Source organism: Propithecus coquereli, unplaced genomic scaffold, assembly GCF_000956105.1.
Source record: "Propithecus coquereli isolate 6110/MARCELLA unplaced genomic scaffold, Pcoq_1.0 Scaffold91, whole genome shotgun sequence".
Lineage (NCBI taxonomy): Eukaryota > Metazoa > Chordata > Mammalia > Primates > Indriidae > Propithecus > Propithecus coquereli.
Window position 1 is genome coordinate 1,850,144 of NW_012155396.1, and position 19,629 is coordinate 1,869,772.

At 34.8% G+C, this 19,629-nt stretch overlaps 1 protein-coding gene across 2 annotated transcripts in view; it reads right to left on the reverse strand.

The window, feature by feature from the left end:
- Window positions 1-224: 224 nt before the first annotated feature.
- Window positions 225-19,629, reverse strand: part of FGF10 (fibroblast growth factor 10) — an 80,857-nt gene continuing 61,452 nt past the window's right edge. For both annotated transcript variants that reach the window (XM_012664756.1, XM_012664755.1), the window contains 2 exons: window positions 8,195-8,298; window positions 225-2,737 (listed from right to left, as the gene is read on the reverse strand). In XM_012664756.1, coding sequence (XP_012520210.1) covers window positions 2,540-2,737; window positions 8,195-8,298 — 302 coding nt within the window. In that variant the 3' untranslated portion in view covers window positions 225-2,539. The remainder of the gene's footprint in view (window positions 2,738-8,194; window positions 8,299-19,629) is intronic.

A 19,629-nucleotide genomic window follows, 5' to 3' on the forward strand; every position in this document is an offset into this window, starting at 1 on the left:
TGGGCCAGAGCCCATACTTTCCACAGAAACAGAGATCCCAAAATCTCAATTTTTTTTTTTTTTAATCTACAACATTCAGGGCTGGAACTGCTTTCCTTCAGTAGTTGCAAAGGGTACCAGAATTCTATTTCAATATCAAGCAAACATGCCATTTGAAAATGCAGGAGAATGTTCTTACTCCTTACCAAACGGTTTCTGTCTTTATCTCTTTGAGGGTGTGAGAGGGAGGATGTAGGAGGTAGGGAGGGAGATGTTTTCTATTTTTGGCCTCTGCAAGCTTTGATATATTTTGCTAGAAGCTATGTTAGAGTCTTGAGTACCATAATGATGACTGTTTACACATAGTCTCTTTGGTAATCTAAATGGCTATGTGAAACAAGAATCCAGTTTGTGCCCTATTTGCTGTTACTGTGGTCATACAATACTATATTTATCTCACCAAACATTTAATTTTGGTTGTGGGTGGTCCGTGTTCATGTGTCAGGTGCAATTATTATTTTAAAATAAAAGAAAAAAGATATCTAGTTCTGATAGGAATGCATTACATTACAGCTCTAAGACTCAGTTACCAATTAAATTTTAACATCCAGATTACAATCACAAAAATTAAACATTTTTAGAATCCCATTTGTCAAAAAGCAAGTTGGAAGCAAAGTACCATGAAATACAACTTAAGCCATAAGCCAAAACACGGTGCCTCAAAAGCATTTCTTTTGAAATATCAACTTTTGGAAGAATGAGAAAAATAAGATCTTTGATGGGATGACTTTATGGGAAAATTACTTAATAAAGCCACTTTTTAAATAACAGATTAACTGGAAGTGCTGGTTAAGCATTGACACAAATAAGTTATAAGAGAATCAAAAACACCAGCCTTTCTAGAGGTTAAACTTTGTTAAAAGACACATTTAGTGACTCTTTTCCTTATACCAAAATACTGCATCCAAACAATAAAAATAAACAGACTTTTTTCAAAACAAGAAATATGAGGATAAAACTGCAGCATCAATATACTCTTATAGTTATCGCTTAAAGTATTTAGAACAAATAATATTTGTCTACATTTTTTAAAATCACTACAGACACTGCAAATAAGGCTTATGTATTTATTTAGTGGAATACAATGTGATGACGACTGGTAAACTCTTATGTACTGTTTTCTATACCTGCTCTAACAAAATAAATTTCATTATGGTTACAATATGGAACCTTCTAAAGCTTTTTAAATTTACAGAAAATAAGTTTTATTTGGTTTTGTAAAGAGTAGATCATACAACTTGAACAGGTTTTAGTACATGGTTACACGTATACCGGGATATATTTGCTCAGTTTAGGCCCCTGGGAGAGTTGCACTTCATACCAAATTCCTTGATTGTTCCTTTAGGGAAGATGCATGATGTGGGACTTACAAAGGGTTCTTATATAGCCAGACGGCCTCTTCATCATTTACCACTGTGATGTATGGCAAGAAATCATTAGTAAATAATGAGGCTAGGATATTAAGTTGTATTTAACAATTAATTTTCCTTCTTTTTGTGTATTCTTAGAGACAAATTGATGTATTGAAAGAGGAGAATTTGGCCTTCTGGTCTATTGCTTAGGAAAGGGAGCCTCAGGAGTGATATATGTTTTTAAATGATGGCAGACATCTCTCACTCAAACCGTGGCACAGCACTGCCATATTTACTGTGGATGGGTCTTACTGCAGAAGTGCAAATGAAGTCAACTGACAGGACATGGGGCGCTCGTATTGCTTTCCTAATCTCATCTCCGATTTTTGAAGTGTTTGCTAAGTTTTAAAAACATTGTCATGGACGTGCATGTGATGTGCTGAAGAAAAGGAAAAGATAAATCAGAGGGCAGCTGCTAAGGATACTCTTTAAAACCCCAAAAGATATTTAACATCCTATTAAATAAATAACTTAGAAAGAAATAGAAAGGGATGAAGGCAGAATGCACAAGCATACCATACTATTCGTATTGTTTGAACAGTTTCACACTAACATGTTTATATTTTTTAATCCTATCCAATTCTTTCATAATGCCACACCCAAAACTCCTTTGGTTGTGCATATACGACCCAAGTGCTTTCCAGTAAATGCTTGCGTGTATTACTGCTCATTGAATCATTAGGCTTGAATGAGCAATGAAAGTCTTTGATATGAGTCTGTATTCCATAAATAACTTTCCCGAGGATCATTCAACAGATTGTTCCATGTCCTTTATGTTCTATCTCAGAAGTTCAAACACGAAAACAAAAACTTGACAAAAACCCCAGCCACAACGTTGTTCATTTGGGAAAAACCTCCATCCCATTTGATCTGCCTGTATCTTGATTATAAGGCATGACACAGAACTATTTAAAAGAACATCATATGTCAGCAGTGAGTACAAAAGCCTTCAAAAGCTTGCTTTTTTTTAAGCAAGCAGACATCTGCAATGTGTCTTTGCTTTTTGAGCTACTGTCTTCATGAAGAACAGCAACTATTCCTGGCAAAAGAGCCTTTGGTTCTACTGCATCCACAAGCATTTCCTTCCTCTATGAGTGTACCACCATTGGAAGAAAGTGAGCTGAGGTGTTTTTCCTTCGTGTTTTCTGTCCTCTCCTTGGAGCTCCTTTTCCATTCAATGCCACATACATTTGCCTCCCGTTGTGCTGCCAGTTAAAGGATGCATAGGTATTATATCCATTTTCCTCTATCCTCTCCTTCAGCTTACAGTCATTGTTAAATTCTTTCTGCAAAGGAAAAACATAATCTTTTATTCCTATGGTGACACTTGATTCCATTTGACCCAGACCATTTAAAGAACTCCAGTTGGAGTTTTGTTTGTAGTTGCCATTTGTACATAAGTTGTGCACTTAATACATAATGTCAACAACAGAAGAGTAAAACTGATGACCACAAAACAGATTCCGTTTGAAAGCACATGATATATTTTAATTGATCATCATAGCCACATATGGAGGCCCTTTTATAAAGCTGTTGTGCTTTGAATATGCAATGGTTGCAGTGCCTAGAATGACTGTCAAGAGGCAGACAACCCACTAACAATATTTGTGATGAATCAATAATAAAGATTATAGTGCTATAACCCTTCTTTCATAGTGATAGCCAGCGGTCCCATGGGAAAAATAGAATGGCAGGAAAAATGTGGGCTTATCAAGTTTGTAAACTTTACCCATAAATTCATAATACATACACGCACATTGATAAGAAGCAGATCTTATAGGAAAACCACAATAGTTCTACATAACTGAAAAGGGAGATGTCTTCCTTGTTTCCAAGTATCAAATTTCTCAATTTTACTAAATTATTTACAATTTTCTATAACTTGAAATTTTGATGGATTTTGCTCTGAATTCTAAGAATGATTAAAAACTAGGACATGGAATTTCTTGTTTTGTGATCTGCCATGTCAAAGAAATGATGAACGTGGTAACTAGCAATGCCTATATTGGATAAGCCTGAAGACTTTGATCCTGGGAAATTCCACTTCATAGCCATACCTCCCAGGCTTTGTTTCAGGTGGCCAAATGGTTTTAAGGAGATCTGTTGGGACAAGGTATCACTCTCATTCACTCCACAAATCCAGGATCTTACCCTGAAGTTAACAAAGGGGAGGTACCATAATGATCTCAACACTCTATTAACACCGTCAGAAATGTCCCTCTTCTCTTATACTCAAGCTAAGGTAGTTAAGAAGCTAAGGAATTGGGGCTTGCATTTTATTTATATCCATTTCCACCTTCTTCATCCAAAGCAAGGGTACTGTGGGCATATTTCGGTTGAGGCCTCTACTGGGCAGTTTTTCTTACCTTGGGACTTTTTGAGATTGCTAGTAAATTCGAAATTCCTGAATGTGTGTATACTTAAATATCCAGGTTTCTGTGGGATTGGTTATAATTTTGAACATCATCAGAGCCATCACAAGCAGTTATATTTTATGTTAATGGTACCAATTTAAGTTTTCTTTCCTACAATTTATCAGTTCTAAATGCTTCTCTTCTATAAAGTAACATTTAAATGTAATACATAAATGATGACTTAATTGGTTGAAAGTAAGAAATAAAAGTAAATTATTTAAGGTGTGGATTTTAATAAAACAAAACAAAATTCTGCATTGGAAAGGAATTTAAATTCTTAATATGGTTAATTTTCACTCTTTTTATTCATCTGTCTAAAACTATATGGTTTTCAAAGCAGAGATGATTATTATTTTAACATTTCGATAAAGGAGAAGTTTTGAGACTAAACGAGATTTGAGATTATTTCAGGTGATTTCATATTTGAGACAAAGCTGTATACAGAAAAGTGGGATGCTTAATTATTTTTCCTTCCCTAAATTAATTTATAGAGTACTGTTTCTTAAAGTGAAGTGTATCTGTATCCACCTCTTCATCTCAAGTGTTTTTTAAGATTTGAGTCATAGCTCAAAAGTATCAGAATCTCTGGAGGAGGGACCTAGGAATCTATGTTGTTTACAGCTACGGTCCCCAACAGCTGGGCCGCAGCCCCATAGCGGTCAGTGCATCACTGCCTGAGCTCCCAGCCTCCACGACCATGGAAAAATTGGCTTCCATGAAACTGAGTAACCTGATGGCACAGCAGGAGGTGAGCGGCGATTGAGCGAAGCTTCGTGGGTATTTACAGCCACTCCCCATAGTTCGCATCACCGCCTGAGTTCCGCTTCCCCGCCACCTCCCCCCCGACAGTCCCAGGGAAAAGTTGTCTTCCACGAAACCGTCCCCGGTGCCAAAAAGGATGGGGACTGTTGGTTTACAGGTTCTAGGCGAATCATAAGTACTGCTGCTAAAATAAAAAAAAATTCAAGCAAGATGTGGATTTTGAGACCTGCTTTGACCAAGGTCTCAAAAGCAGGATTTTGCTCATTTAGAAAAAGTTTGGATTTTTTTCCAGCTACCTGGGAAATTTTTTTGGTCCTTAAATCATGCTCTATGATGGCCCATTTTATTTAATTCAGTTTTATAATTTAGTTATATAATTCCATGAGTCAAGAGAAAACTCAGAATACAACAGATACATTGTTCAGGGAATGAATAATGAAAATGTAAGAGAGATATATAGTTTCCAAAAAAGAATAGAGGGAAATAATTCAAGAGAGAATAGAAATAGAGATGGTTTAATCAATCGGTCTGGGTGGTTGCCCAATTGAGACTTTTAGGAAGCCTTATGGAATCAATGGAAATTATATGAAATAAAATGAAGATAGGAATTACAAAAGTTGTCACCTGGTGTAGAGAATTATATACATTCATAAGTATGTACTCATGAATTTTGATGGTATACTCTGAACAAGCCATAATTTTTCACTATTGCTGGTAGTAATGAAAAATTTCAAAAACAGAACACTATGTTTAGAGAATAGGTTCCTTTCTGAGACAGCCTGGAAGTAGAAAGCATGTTTTTTCTAAAGGACTGAGCTACTAGGAGAGGTAGTTAGGTTTGTGCATTGTATATAACTCTGTGCTCTGCATGGCTCTAAGTGCTGAGCATATCGTGGGAGATAAGGCTGGCCCTGCCCTCCCTAAGGTCACAGTGTACTGGGAGAAGACAGTCAACAACAAACACACTGAGAGAAATCTCAGATAAGTGCCACTGCAGATCATTAAAATAGAGTGATATAATAAAAAGAGACTGGGCATCTACTTTAGATAAAGAGATGGAATGAAATAATTTACAGAGCCTAGCGCTCAAGAGGAAGCATAAGCATAATTCATGAGCTGGGTTGGGGTAGAAGAAAAAAGTGGAGAAATGGGGGGAAAAGTATTAAATATTTTTATGTCAGAGTTCATTTAAGAGTTACGCATTTATTCTCAATGTCATGTCTTTAACTGAGTGTATTTTATCGATTAAAATTATTTCAATCTTTTATATCAATTAAAATCATTTACATTTTCTTCCTTAATTTAAATTAGTGTTAGCTGGCTTTAATTTAAAGCATTGGTTTTTGACTAAGTGTATGTACATCACTATCTCTTTAAAGAATATATACCTGGTCCTCTTCCCCAGTAATTCTGATATAGTAGATCAAGGAGGGGCCCAGTATGTTTAATGAAAAGAAAAGCAAGAAAATGCCTCAAAAGTGATTATGATGTGAACCCCTAAATGGAACCACTTTTTAAAATGGTCCATTACTCGTCTAGGCTCATAACTGGAGCAATGCATAATGGAGAAATTTACCTAAAATTCCTCTGATTCCCCAATTAAAAGTGGACCTGATATGAAAAAAATGCAATTCTATTCTACATCCAGACCAGTGGTTCTCAAATTGTGGTTAGTGAACCAGCAGCATCGGGAACCCCAGGGACCATGTTAGAAAGGCAAATCCTTAGGCCAGGCACGGTGGCTCATGCCTGTAATCCTAGCAGTTTGGGAGGCCAAGGCAGGAGGATTGGTGGGACCAGGAGTTCAAGACCAGCTTGAGCAACATAGTGAGACCCCATCTCTACCAAAAAAAATAGAAAAGTTAGCCCAGCATGGTAGTGTGTGCTTATAGTCCCAGCTACTTGGGAGGCTGAGGCAGGAGAATCACTTGAGCCCAGGAGTTTGAGGCTGCAGTGAGCTATAATGACATCACTGCACTCTAGCCCCAGCAATAGAGTGAGACCCTGTCTTAAAAAAAAAAAAAAAGAAATGCATATCCTTGAACCCTACCACAGACTTACTGAATCGTAAAATCTGAGCATGGGTCCCATCATTCTGTCTTTTAATAAACCCTTCCATGATTCTGATGCATACTCAAGTTTGAGAGCTACTGGCTCTAAACAGTCACTACAATCATCCTTTTGATAATCAACAAAATTTATTTATACATTTAAAGTGAAATTCCTTTTGATCCTATAAACAATGTAAAAATGACACAGAACTGGTTAGTAAAAATGAGAGTATTTAAAAGATCTGTGTCACAGGTTTTATTTCTGGCCGTAGATATTGCTGTATATCCTCCCAAAAAAATGCAGTTAAAATTTTTTTAAGATCAAGTTTATAGCTGGCTTCAATGTATTCCCCTAAAGTAGAATCCAGGGAAAAAAATTAAATTCAGTGAGCATCCCCTTTATCTAGCTCTGGGACTGACACAATGAAATGTACCTACCTGATCCACTCCTGTCATCATTCCAGTAATAATAAAGAAATTGAAATTTTGTTCCCAACTTTACCATAGGGCTGCTATACTACTCCTGGTCTTTCCGTATGTTTAACAATTGATTGTTCTGTGATTATTTCTCACTTTCCCTAAATAAATTATTTGAAGTCAATTATTTGAAGTCAAGGCCCACTTCCTATACTTTTTTCTTAAGCATTTTTTTCTTATGCAACTTTGATATCTCAAACATTATCTGGCATATGGTAGATGTCGATGTGATCGATTGACATATTTCTTTTAAAAACTTAAACAAGGCAAATTGTTGCAGTGTTTATGATTTCATTATAATTATAATTACAATGTTAATTCTAAAATCAGCATTTATTATTTTAAATTAGAGCTTAGGCTAATAAAATTGGTCTAAGTGAGTTTGATCCAAGATTGCAGAGGTGATATTGAAAATACTTAACACTTGGTATGGAACACAGGTATGGATGTACCCAAAGTACTGGCTGGATACTCATTCCACAAGCACTCTGTTGCAAGGGATAATATTTCCACATATATATGATGATTAGGCATGATGTGAATTAATGACTATTGCATAGGTAAATAAAATCTAGAGTTCATTGAATAATATGCAAAATGATGAATTTCTTGATATGTTTCCCCATTTCAGATTTTAACAAAATACAAAACATCTGAGCCCCTGTTTTATCTTCAGCTGCAACACACACATAGCACATGGCTTTCTACTCAATTCAAGATCTTTGTTTTTAATGATTCTTCTCCAAGTTGTCTGCAGCTCCTGTGCCAATATGACCAGATGCTTCCGTGAGCAGTTCAGAACATTCACAGACAAATGCCAGCAACAACTTGTGTGGTAGACTAATGGGTGAACAACAGAGGAGATTATAGAGTTGGAAGAGCTACTTTGCCAGCCCTTGAAACTTTGGTGACCAGCCCACTGTGGCTCTATTTACTAGCAATAGAATGATAACAAAGCTATTTAATGTTTGGAGGAAACATTCCAAAGCTGTGGTAATGATTTACTGCAATGATTTGAAAACAAAAGCGGAATACTTACTGAGCCATAGAGTTTCCCCTTCTTGTTCATGGCTAAGTAATAGTTGCTGTTAATGGCTTTGACGGCAACAACTCCAATTTCCACTGATGTTATCTCCAGGATACCTAAAATATACAATTTAAAAGGCCTAAGTGTAAAGAATCATATAGATTTAGTTGAAAAAAGTAAAATCAAAAGAAACTATTGAGTTTATTTTCTGATGGTTCTAAAAACAAAAAGCTAAAAAAATTGGGAAAAAACCCAAGCAACTTCTTTTGATGTTATCTAAGAACGTACAAATATCTCCAGCAAATATATGGAAACAAGCAGTAAGGCTTTAAAAGAAGTCCACTTCATTTTACTGTGAGCATATATAGGAATATATTGTTTTAATTAAAATGCTTCCTTTGCTAACCCTGCATTTTCAACCCTATAAATATTGAAACAACTCTACTCATCTTAACCTAGATTTCACAATAACTTATCAGAGCCCATATCTGTATTATGGTATTAAATTAAATCTGTAGCATATGTCAATACTATGTCAGATTACTTCAATCAGTAAAAACAGTGGAAAACTATTTTTTTGTTGTTGGGTGCTTGGATAAACTAAATCTCTTGGCTATATTTAACATATAAATCCATTTTTGGCAAATGTGTTGACATTCTGAGATACAGAGGGACTAACGCCAACATCCACACTGTCTTTAAAATAGCAGAATCACTATTCTGGTTTTGGGGAAAATTCATCAACATTTTTTAAAGTTTTCTCTTTTTCTAGAAAGTTTCCCTCTGGAAAACTGAGGGAAGTGGTAACTAATAGACAAGGGGCCTTTCTCCCCTCACACACAAGTTTTGATTGGTGCATCTAAAGATAATTTTCTCTGAAAAGTTTGAAGATAGCTATAAGGAAGGCATTTGATATTCTACTCAAAGGGCCAATCCATTTTAGAGTTAAGAAAACCTTGGAAAATAAAACTACTTATTTTATAACTCTCAGGAAAACTTGCTAAAAGTAGAGAAGCAGCATTGCAATTAGCATGTATCCTCTGGAGGCAGAATGTCTAGGTTTGACTAAATTTAGTTAAAAAAAATAAAATCTCTGCATTTGTTAGTGAATGACCTACAGAAGTCACTGAACTGCTCCAAGTCTCAATTGTGTTTGCAAAATAGGCAACGTAATAATACCTCCCTCATAATCTTGTTGTGAAGATTAAAATGAGATAATACGTATAAAACGATTAGAATTTGCCTAGAGCTTCGTATCTCCATAATTATTGTTACAGGGAAGTTTTCCTTCCACAAAAGGAAACTTCTTCAGATTTTGAAGGAAACCTCTTCAATGGGCTGTATGAATCCTAAATATACAAAATTCCCATTGGCTTAGCCCATAAAAATCTGAAAGTTGATCATAAGTTATCATTTATCATGTATTACCTATCATGAGAAACACCATCCTAAATGTAGTCTACAAATTATATGTTTAAATTCATCCTATATAGATAGAGTGGCTTATTCCCAAGAGATGAATGTCTTCTTTCTTCTTCTTGCTTCACAGGTTAGCCTTAGTGGAGACTAATAGAAATGCTTGAGTTCGCCTATTGCAAAGTTGACATAACCAGAGACTTGTGCTACTACATGCCATGGACCTTTCTGTCCTTATATCTGTAGGAAGCCTCTATCCTAACACAGCGCTCTTTTTTATTAGGACAGAGAGAGCTCACTCTATTTGCAAACCAAAAACCAAGGAAAGATTGTAAAGGGTGAAGGACATAATACTTATATGTTTAACATCCTTTCCCTTATGCTGGTAGTTGCTCCCAAGGTATATGAGCACGCATACATTTATTTGCATATTTTTAAAAGTACTTTCTTGTAGTTTATTTCTTTAATTCACATAGCATTCCTCTAAGGAGGTATTGTTATTCTTGATTACAAATGAAAAAATAGAAGATACTTAAGTTGACTCAGACACAAGGTAACAAGGTGACATAGTTCAGTAATGACAGACCCAACACCTGAGCCTCTGACTTTCAGACCATCTTGCTCTCCATCCTTGACTACTTTTACTTTCCGTCACATCTCCCCACCACCTTCCATTTCCACATGGGAATCCTACTGAAAAACCATCTAACAAAATGACTCATCAAGATAATTGTCTTTAATGACTTAAAGTGCTACTCCTCCCAAGGATAATGGCGTGTCAAAGAGGATGATGTCTCAGTTTCAGAGAACAAAATCTAATATATGTCACAAGCAGAAGATAGAGAGCAAAGTAGGAGGTAAAATTTTGGGTAATATATTTAGGCTGCTGCTTACTTTGTTTGCCCAAGAGGCAAGTAAGTATTATCAGTAAATTGCAAGACATTCCCTATGTATGCTTTTGAAACTGGAATTTAATAGAATGAAAAGGAATGAAAGACTATTTTAAGCAAAGAATAGTCCAAGATTTTTGAAGGCGAATGGAAAGTAGTAGTAATAAATTATAGTGACAGACTTAGTAGGCAGAAGGAAAACATCATGACATAAATATTACCAAATCCTTGACCAATTATTTCCAAGAGTGCACTACACATGGTAGATCACATTTCGCTTAGGTACCCCTGAGTTTCTTTCTGATTTTCCTGAAATAGGAATTCAGTATTCAAAGAATCGATCAACCATTTTTTTCACTCTGCAACTATTTCAGGCTAGCTTAAAAAGGTTTAAGCATTATTGCTTCAAAATAGAAAGAGGGAAGATTTAGATAATTTAAGCCTCTTTCAAATTTTCCAAATAAATTTTTGGATGTATCATATGGACAGTAAGTTATAATTTGATAATCTTGTGGGTAATGGACAATGACTGCATTTATTATAAACATCTGTGAATGTGAAAGTGACTTTCTGTGGGACTGAAGTCTAGAGGGCTTCTCTATTTTTCATGAGGAATCACTCCAGTTTTTTCTGTTCTTTGGTGAGGATGATCAAGTTTGCCTGTCAAATTATTTTTGGAAAGGAGCTCTCGATTTTTTTTTGAGGATTGTTATATCAATGGCTTATAGTTCTCTATATGTATACTTTCATGCATAATTAAATGCCAATTAAAACAACCTCCTGGGGGAAAGTGAGTGAAGAGTATACTGGATCTCCCTATGTTCCTTGCAACTTACATGACTCTACAATTATCTCAAAATTAAAAGTTATTTAAAAAGCACTGTTTTGTTATTCAAAGAAACATGTAAAAATCTCCCATTCATATAAAACATACATTTTAGAGATTTAAAGACATATTTTTTGCAGCAAAATTCTATTACTTATATTAAGTTGTAACTACATCAGTTTTGATGTGTGAATATTCCAGGTAGTAGTGTGAATCTATTTAAGGGCCTTTGGACAGTTTACTTCAAATACTTAGGAAGATATAGGAGGAGAAGGACATTCTTTTAGGAAATGGAAATATAAATTCAAATAACTTATGGCTCTTCTCTTGAAAAGTCTATGTTCTATTGGGAATAAAAGACAAACACACGGAGAATTACAATAAAACATATTACATGACAGTTAAGAAAAACACCATTTGGGGTAAACTGAATTTAAAGACAGTATAGAGCATAAAAATCAAGAACTGATACAGAGTGACTCTCATGTGTCATACACTTTTGTATCTTCTTCATATCACAGTTAATCTGCACAAAATATACCAGATGTAAGCATTATGTCCTATAAATACTGAAACTGAGTCTTGGAGAAATTAAGTGAACTGGTGAACATATAACTACTCAGGTATGGTAGATTTGGTGTTGGATCCAAAGCCCATTCTCTTTCTAGTACTTCACCAAATAAAGTTGACAATAACAAAATAACCAAGACAAGGATAAACACAGTTTTTGCCATTTTAAATACTTTTCTTCATATTCTAGCAAACGCTTGTTTGATCGTTAGATTTCAAAAGTGTTTTAGAGAAGCATAACATTTAGTCAACACAAAGAGGTGAACTTCCATATAGGTCTGTGTAACTAAAGTTTTCCAGCACCCAGACTCTACCTATTTATAAAAAAATAATTTGGCACCTATATCTTTAGGTTCCTGCATTCACATACGGAGATTACTAAGCAAATTTGAATGTTTCTTTGATGACTCAGGGTTATCAGCATTAGCTTTAATGAGTTTCTCTGCTGTAAAAGTAGAATATTCTCAGGAGCAACTGAGAACCTACAGTAAAATAAATGGTGTTAGTAAGCCTGCTGGAATTGTGTCAAAAATACATGCAAAATTCGGTGATGTTCTTTTCTGTGTACAGGACATAAACTTTCGTGTAGAAATCTTAGTATCACTTTTCAAAGGTTCTCAGTTGCATTACAGAGGGTAGACAACTACACAAAGGTGATGTTGCAATTCTGGGGGAAACATAAAAATATGTAATTTTATGTCTATGATAAAATAAATGTAGTAATTCTTCCTATGTTTTAAAAATTACAATAATCAGAGAATTTGCAAATAATATAACTGAGTATAATTTTGCTTCATAAACACTGGGGTAAAAAACATATACAGCAATTATTATTTCAGCCGATAGTTCATTACACCCTTGAATTTGTTGAAAACATGATTCCATTCATGGTTATAGACAATAAAATGTTACTTTACCACCAGGAGGCCCAATGGATTCTAGGTCTCTATCTATGATCACGCCCCACAATACATCTTTCAATATCTAAATATTAATAATCCCATCATAACTAGAAATAATTCAACTAACAATATTTTCACCCTTCTTTAAATGTGAAATAGTTAAATTAAGTGAAGCATCAAAACTTTAGGGTGCTGTGAACTCCCACACAGCACAAAGGACCTCTTGAATACTGTGCTAAGTTTATTATTATGGGATAATAAACTTCAATCTGGCTTTCACCTACACTAGGCTGTGTCCATAAAGGTGACCCCCCAGATCCCCTACTGAGCCTTTGCTAAAGAAAACTCAATGCTGCCAAAATGCCAAAGGTACATTGTCCCAACTCACCCTGCCAAACCACTGTCAGTATTTCTCCACTTCCCCTCTGTAATTTTCCATTTCCACATAGCCTCTAGTCCCTTTTGTATCCCCCCATTTTCACTTTCCTATATTACCTTTTTGTTCCCTATCTGTCCTTCCTTTAAAAACCTCGGTCACCTTTGTCTTGGTTGGAGTTGTGCTCAGTTCACACTAGGGTCTCTCCTACTGCAGTTTCTACTTCTCTCTTTGTTGCCTTTAATAAGTGTCTAGTGCCATTTTTTTCCTTTGACAATTACATGAAATTAAAAAAATCTCACAGATATTATGGAGTAGAAAGCTGTCACCAAATTTGTGAGTGGCATATGTCCAGCAAAATAGTCCACAATGGTAGATGCAAAAAGAAAGAAGAGGTGGGTTGTTGAAGGCTGGTTAAGGAAGGCACTTAGTTACTGGGTAGCAGAACTCTGTTTGCCTGTTAGCTTAAGGATATACATGATTTAGACCTGTCTGGGACTGCATATTTGGTTGATTCAACAATTTCAAAAAGTGCATCTACATTTTAGCTTAACAGCATTGAAAGAATGTCAAAATATACCTAAGTAATTGCTGTATGTTGAGCGTAATTGGAACATTTGTGATATTTTTTGTATTGCCTACTTTCCTATTTTATCCTCCTCCGTCTCCCCACTGCACAACTTTTTCAAGGGAAAGGCAGAGTCACATTTTATGTGATGAAATTAATGGAGGAGTTTAGCTGTACATGAGAAGGAAAAAGTGATATATGTAAAAGGACAAAACGGCTTGGCTTTACAACTCAGCTCTGCTACTTAAATAGCCATGTGACTTTGGGTAAGTCAATTATACTCCCTGAGTCTTGGTTTCCTCATTTTCACACTGGGACTAATTGCCTATAGCTCACAGGGTTGTACAGAATCTCAGAGAGTAGGTGTTGAATATGCATTTACTGTCTGCCAAAAAAGAATGGTGACAAGTTAACCAGTCTTTTATACCAGCAGTTCTCAAACTTGAGCTTGCATCAGAATCATCTGGAAGACTTGTTTAAAGACAGATTGCTGAGATTTTTGATTTAGTAGTTATCGATTGGGACCAGCGAACTAACATTTCTATTAACAGCATGTTCCCAGGCAATGCTGATTCTGCTGGTCCAAGGACCACACACTGCTCTGTACGCTACGATTCAGAGACAGAGCATAGCTTTGATGTAAAAAAGCATTGGCAGAAACACGTGCAGAGAAGCAGAACCACAAACAGCAATAGACACAAATAATGGCAGCAACTTAACACCAAAGAAAAAATTTTAAAGAATGTGGAAAAAAGTAAGGGGTTTTTCTTCTGCCTGTTTTTGGCAGGTGTGGGATTCTTAACATCCATGACTGTGATAATGTGAATTTGGGATTTGTGTACAAATGTACTGAGTTGTTGTCTATAGTCAGGTTTTTAAAGACTTACAAAAAGATTATTATCCAATCTTTATTTTCTTCTTCTTAATAAGAGTGTGTAAACGTGAGTGGAAACTTAAGTGCCTTCAACTACTCCTTTAAGTATTTTATAGGCATTCTCAAAGGGCTCATTGTGTTGACACTAAAAATTAAAGGACTATATGGCCCCTTAAAGTTATGCTCATGGCCAAGAAATCTCAAAGCAATAGGGATTCACTTTATCCCCCAACCTCTACCTGGAATTGAAGGCATATGCTTGCCCTAGGATGATCTCATTGCCTTTCAAAGGAGAACACGAGACCGGGCTAATCATTGATCTAGGTCTGGTCCACCTTGTGCTATCGTACACTGTGTCTGCCTTTTCAGCATAATGCATTAGAGCTATTTAGCTTCTCTATCTGCCACAGTTCTTTGAGATACTCTTGATATTCATTTAGAATTACAGAAGAGATGGAGCCTGAATTACCAGAAAATCCTTACCATCTCTACACAAGAAGATGCATCTTTCCCAATTTGCTAGAGACCAAAATGACCTTTACAATCTCACCTAACAATTCAAGTCCTAGGATAAATGCAGCGATTAGCTCGGGCTTATTGGTGAGTACAGTGGAAAATCCTGAAATACTGTTCAATTTAAAGCTATATTTAATTAACCAGTATTGTCATTTAATGCTGTCATTGATCTAACATTAAAAGTATCAGAAATTTACAATGTAATCTAGGGACAATATTCCCAAGTTGTAAATTCATTATTAAATGATATTAATGATCAATTTCTTACTGCATTTTTGCTGCAAATGAAATGGGACTCTGGATCTTCCGCACTGAATCATTATTCAACAAGTATTTGTAGATGGTCATCTAATGTGTCTCTTCACTACATTGTGTTAGATCAATAGATTTAATAAACTTGGTATTTTCTTTCTAATTTTTTTCCTCACCAGCAGAGATTTTGTTTATCTGCTTAACTTTATGGAAATATGTCAGGAAATAGAAAATAATTTATCAATATTGTAATAGCATCATGCTTTCAAGCATTATCTTCTGTGTTCTTAGGCTATATTCATAGTGAGACATAAAAGACATGTTTCTAGGGCAAGAATTTATTTGGAATTCTTGAGAATTGTCCACAGTAATTGCTAATATAAATTTAACTAACTCACAAAGTGAGAAAAGATTCATTCTATAGCTAGTTTGAGGTGAAATAAAGAAAAACTTGTGTACCCCTGGAGATAGGAACTCTAGCCCCATTCCCAACTATCAGTAATCCAGGAAAGAAACAAATAAAAAAACTGGAAAATACTTACATGTTTGAGTCATTTGCTGTGATGCAAGATAATTGACATTTGATCCCATTTTGTGGTGGAATAAATAGGAAATGGCACAACACAGAAGAGTTTAGAAAGGGAGACTGAAGATCATTTCAGAAAAGCCCAGCCCAATTCATTTGAATGCCAACAAAGCCATGAGCAAGGCAGAGTGTAATTACTGGAAATATTTCTTTCCAATAGATAAATATATTTCTATATCAAAAAATATTTTTATATAAAGTTTTATGAAGCAATTTTTTAGTTTGACCCTTTCTCCCTCATTTCCTTTAGTAGATAAATAAACGCTTCAAGAATTCTAGGAAGTTAGAAATCCTGGTTTGATGCCAAAGCATCATGACCACACCCGACTTTTGGCCCTACTATTATGTCTCCTGCATTTCACATTTGGGGAAAAAGGCTGAGGGAATCTTTGTGTGGCTCGTGTCTTCTCATTGAAGGTAGGAAGGAAGGAAAGTCTGCCAGTCAGTATAGAGAGTTCTTACACCAACCATAAAAAATAAGGGGTAGTCACTGCAATGTTATTGCTTCTGGGAAAATCTGTACAGAATGCAAAACAATATTGGAAACATGTTATACACTAATAGAAGCCAACTGACTCCCTAAATTAGATCTATTATAATAAGGAGGCTTTGGCAAGCTTGTCGATTGCCATACTTTCCCCCAAAAAACTATGTCATTATAGATTATTTTGAGAAATCTTCTATGTTCAATCAAAACCTCTGATCAGTCCAATTTAAATTGTGGATTTGAAAGCCTCAACATGAACTAAAATTACCAAATTAAAATAAACTCAAGTATTATTTTAGTGAGAAAAATTCAGATCATTTAAGGCTTAATAAAAATGGTATGTCTTAGCAAACTGTAGGATCAGGGAAAAGTTTGAAGAAATCTAAGATTGTCTGCTTCACATCTGATTCTCTTTCTATAATAGATCACACTGGGAGATCCAGAGAGATTGAGGGGCTTATCCAACCACCTGTAGAAGGTTACTTAGAGCCTGAAATAAATACTTAATCCATGTGCTTTCTACCACACCATGAGGCTCCTGTAAACAGACTATTGGCAGCCAGGCAAAGGTTTTATATCTACTTAATGTTTTATAGACTAATTTATCTTATTCATTACACAGAAATAATTCATTCTATTTGAGCTTGACCACTGCATTTTATTTACAAAGGAAGAAAAAAATTTTAAAGCCAACATAAAGGGTTAGAGGAATTACTGCATGGCATAGTTCAATAAATGATTACTATGTTAATATAGCTACTTACCCTAAAGATAAACTATAAAATGTCTACCACATTCACCAAGGTTTTTATAAATTTCTTTAATATAACTAATTACAATACAGAATATTTTTTCTCCTCAATTTAATGAGAAAAATAAAACGGGTCGGTAGAACACATCTTGATGTTGAGTTTCTTACAAAAAAAGTCTTACTTGATACACTGAAGTGTTCACAAATTATCTAAGCATAAATAGCCCTATGTAGTTTAAAATACTTAATATGGAACAAGTTTGAGGGGTCCAAGCTCAAGGCTTGTGTTAACCATGTGTATTGTAAATTTGACAAGCTTCCAATATGGTATGGAATGTGTATAATTAGCTGCTTAACTATTTCAAAGATTCTTGCCATAGTTACTTAGATAGTGGGTAATTATAATACTTGCTAAGTAATGTGAATTTTTGATTATGCAAAAAGACTATCTATTTATGTATACTTGACAAATTGCAACATTGATTCATTTGCCATATTTAGCTTTATATTTCTGTAACATGATATTGGCAATAAGGAATTCTGGCTTCTGTTAGAAGCAAGATGTTTAATAAAGATTCTCAAGAAGGTCATGGCTCTCTGAACTAGAACTTGCTCTTTTTAGGCCAGACATGAAGGTGAAAGTGATTCTTTATCCCCAAAGTTCATGGAAATGCCCTGTCATTGCCACAACACACAACTGGCAAAGAAAACAGAACCGTTAGGTTGGAAATAGAAAAAGACAGCATCACACATTTATTTCTGATCATTAATAAAATACACAGTCAGTATTTTGCAAAGCATATTAGAGGAAGTACTTTCATAGAAATTCATGTAAAGGGTTTTCCTGGTACTTAAAAACAGTATTTTGAGGAAGTATAAAATCAAAGATTAAAAATCAGCATAAGAGTCAGACCTTATAGCACAGACAATACGGAAAAAGCAACACTGGGCTAGGAGATGTTCTGAGAACAGATACTATTGCCTTAACCACATGGGAGGAGGGAGCACTATTATGCTTTCCTTAGAGAGATGTAACTAAGAATTGATATTAGAATCCAACATATATGCTTTATTGTTTTTGTATGGAATCTTAGGTAAGATTTTTGTAATGCTCATTGAATATTTTTGTTGTTTTCATTAAGTCTTGAGTTAATAAACTATCTATAAACAAATTCCTAGGCAGGATAAGTTCTACTTGACACATTATGATCTGTTTCCCAAGGGCAGAAAAAGACCAGAAATATCTCAGTATTACACTTTATTAAAAAAAAAAATGCTTAAATTGGTTTAAATAGTATGTTCTTGAGAAAGTGCACATGCCCTTTAAGAGAAAACATGATCTATCTGATCCAAGTTTGAAAGTGAAAACTGATGTGTTGATCCCAAATAATCAACAGGAACACTTAGGAGAGCTTTAAAATTGTGAAAAGGAAAATAAGCGAAGGAAAAAAATATACATATATGTATGTATGTAACACAGATACACACACACGCACGTGTTATTTCATGCTTGTCTTGGCGCAAGTCTTAGTAAACTGTTCTAAATAAAATATGTTGAAATTTCAGCATTTAAGAGAAGAAGATAGGTTACAACTACTATGTAATTGACTTCTCATGCACATAATATATTTCTGGGATCCAGATTAGAGGACAAAAGAGATAAAGAGAAAGCCAAAAACTAAAAGTTAACAGAGAAGGAACACTGAAAGAAATAAAATTACGGAACTGACTTGAGTTTGTGTATCTGGAATTAAAATATATATCCAGGCCATGCTAATTGTAAATGTCTAATTTTATTCAATACAAATTCTATCCAAAACTATTAAAACTTTTAAAAATTTAGAAAAAGCAATACTAAAAGAAAAGTTATCTTAGACTTTCTTTGTAGTATACCTAGGTTCAGCTGGATAAACCCCACAATATAATATTGTGAAGAAATATTTCCATTTCCATTCATTCATCAAAATTTGAAAGCATCCTCCCCCAAAAGATCCTCTCAATATATTATTTAATGCATAAATTAAATTGTAAGAAGAAATTTGAATTGACTTGCTCAAGCCTGACTAGCCTGTGTTGTCAGATAATTATTAAATTCAACTGAAATAAAATAACGAACTTAAAATAATCTATGGTGATTAAAATTTTGGTGCACAGATATGGGATAAGGGAAAACTGAAGCTGGAAAAGACTGAAAATTTTTGAAAATAACTTGTCAAATTGCCATTAAAATGGCAAAATACAATTCTATGTAAACTGGTTACATTTTTAGTAAGTTAGATCAATGAATTAATGGAAACATCTATAAAGTAGAACAAGCAACATCCAGTCATATAGCATTCAATTTCTATTGCAAATGTTTCCTCCTTTTCTGCTAATTCAGGAAGATCAGAAAAAACTGTGTTTGTAACATAGTTTAATTTAGTACAAAAATCA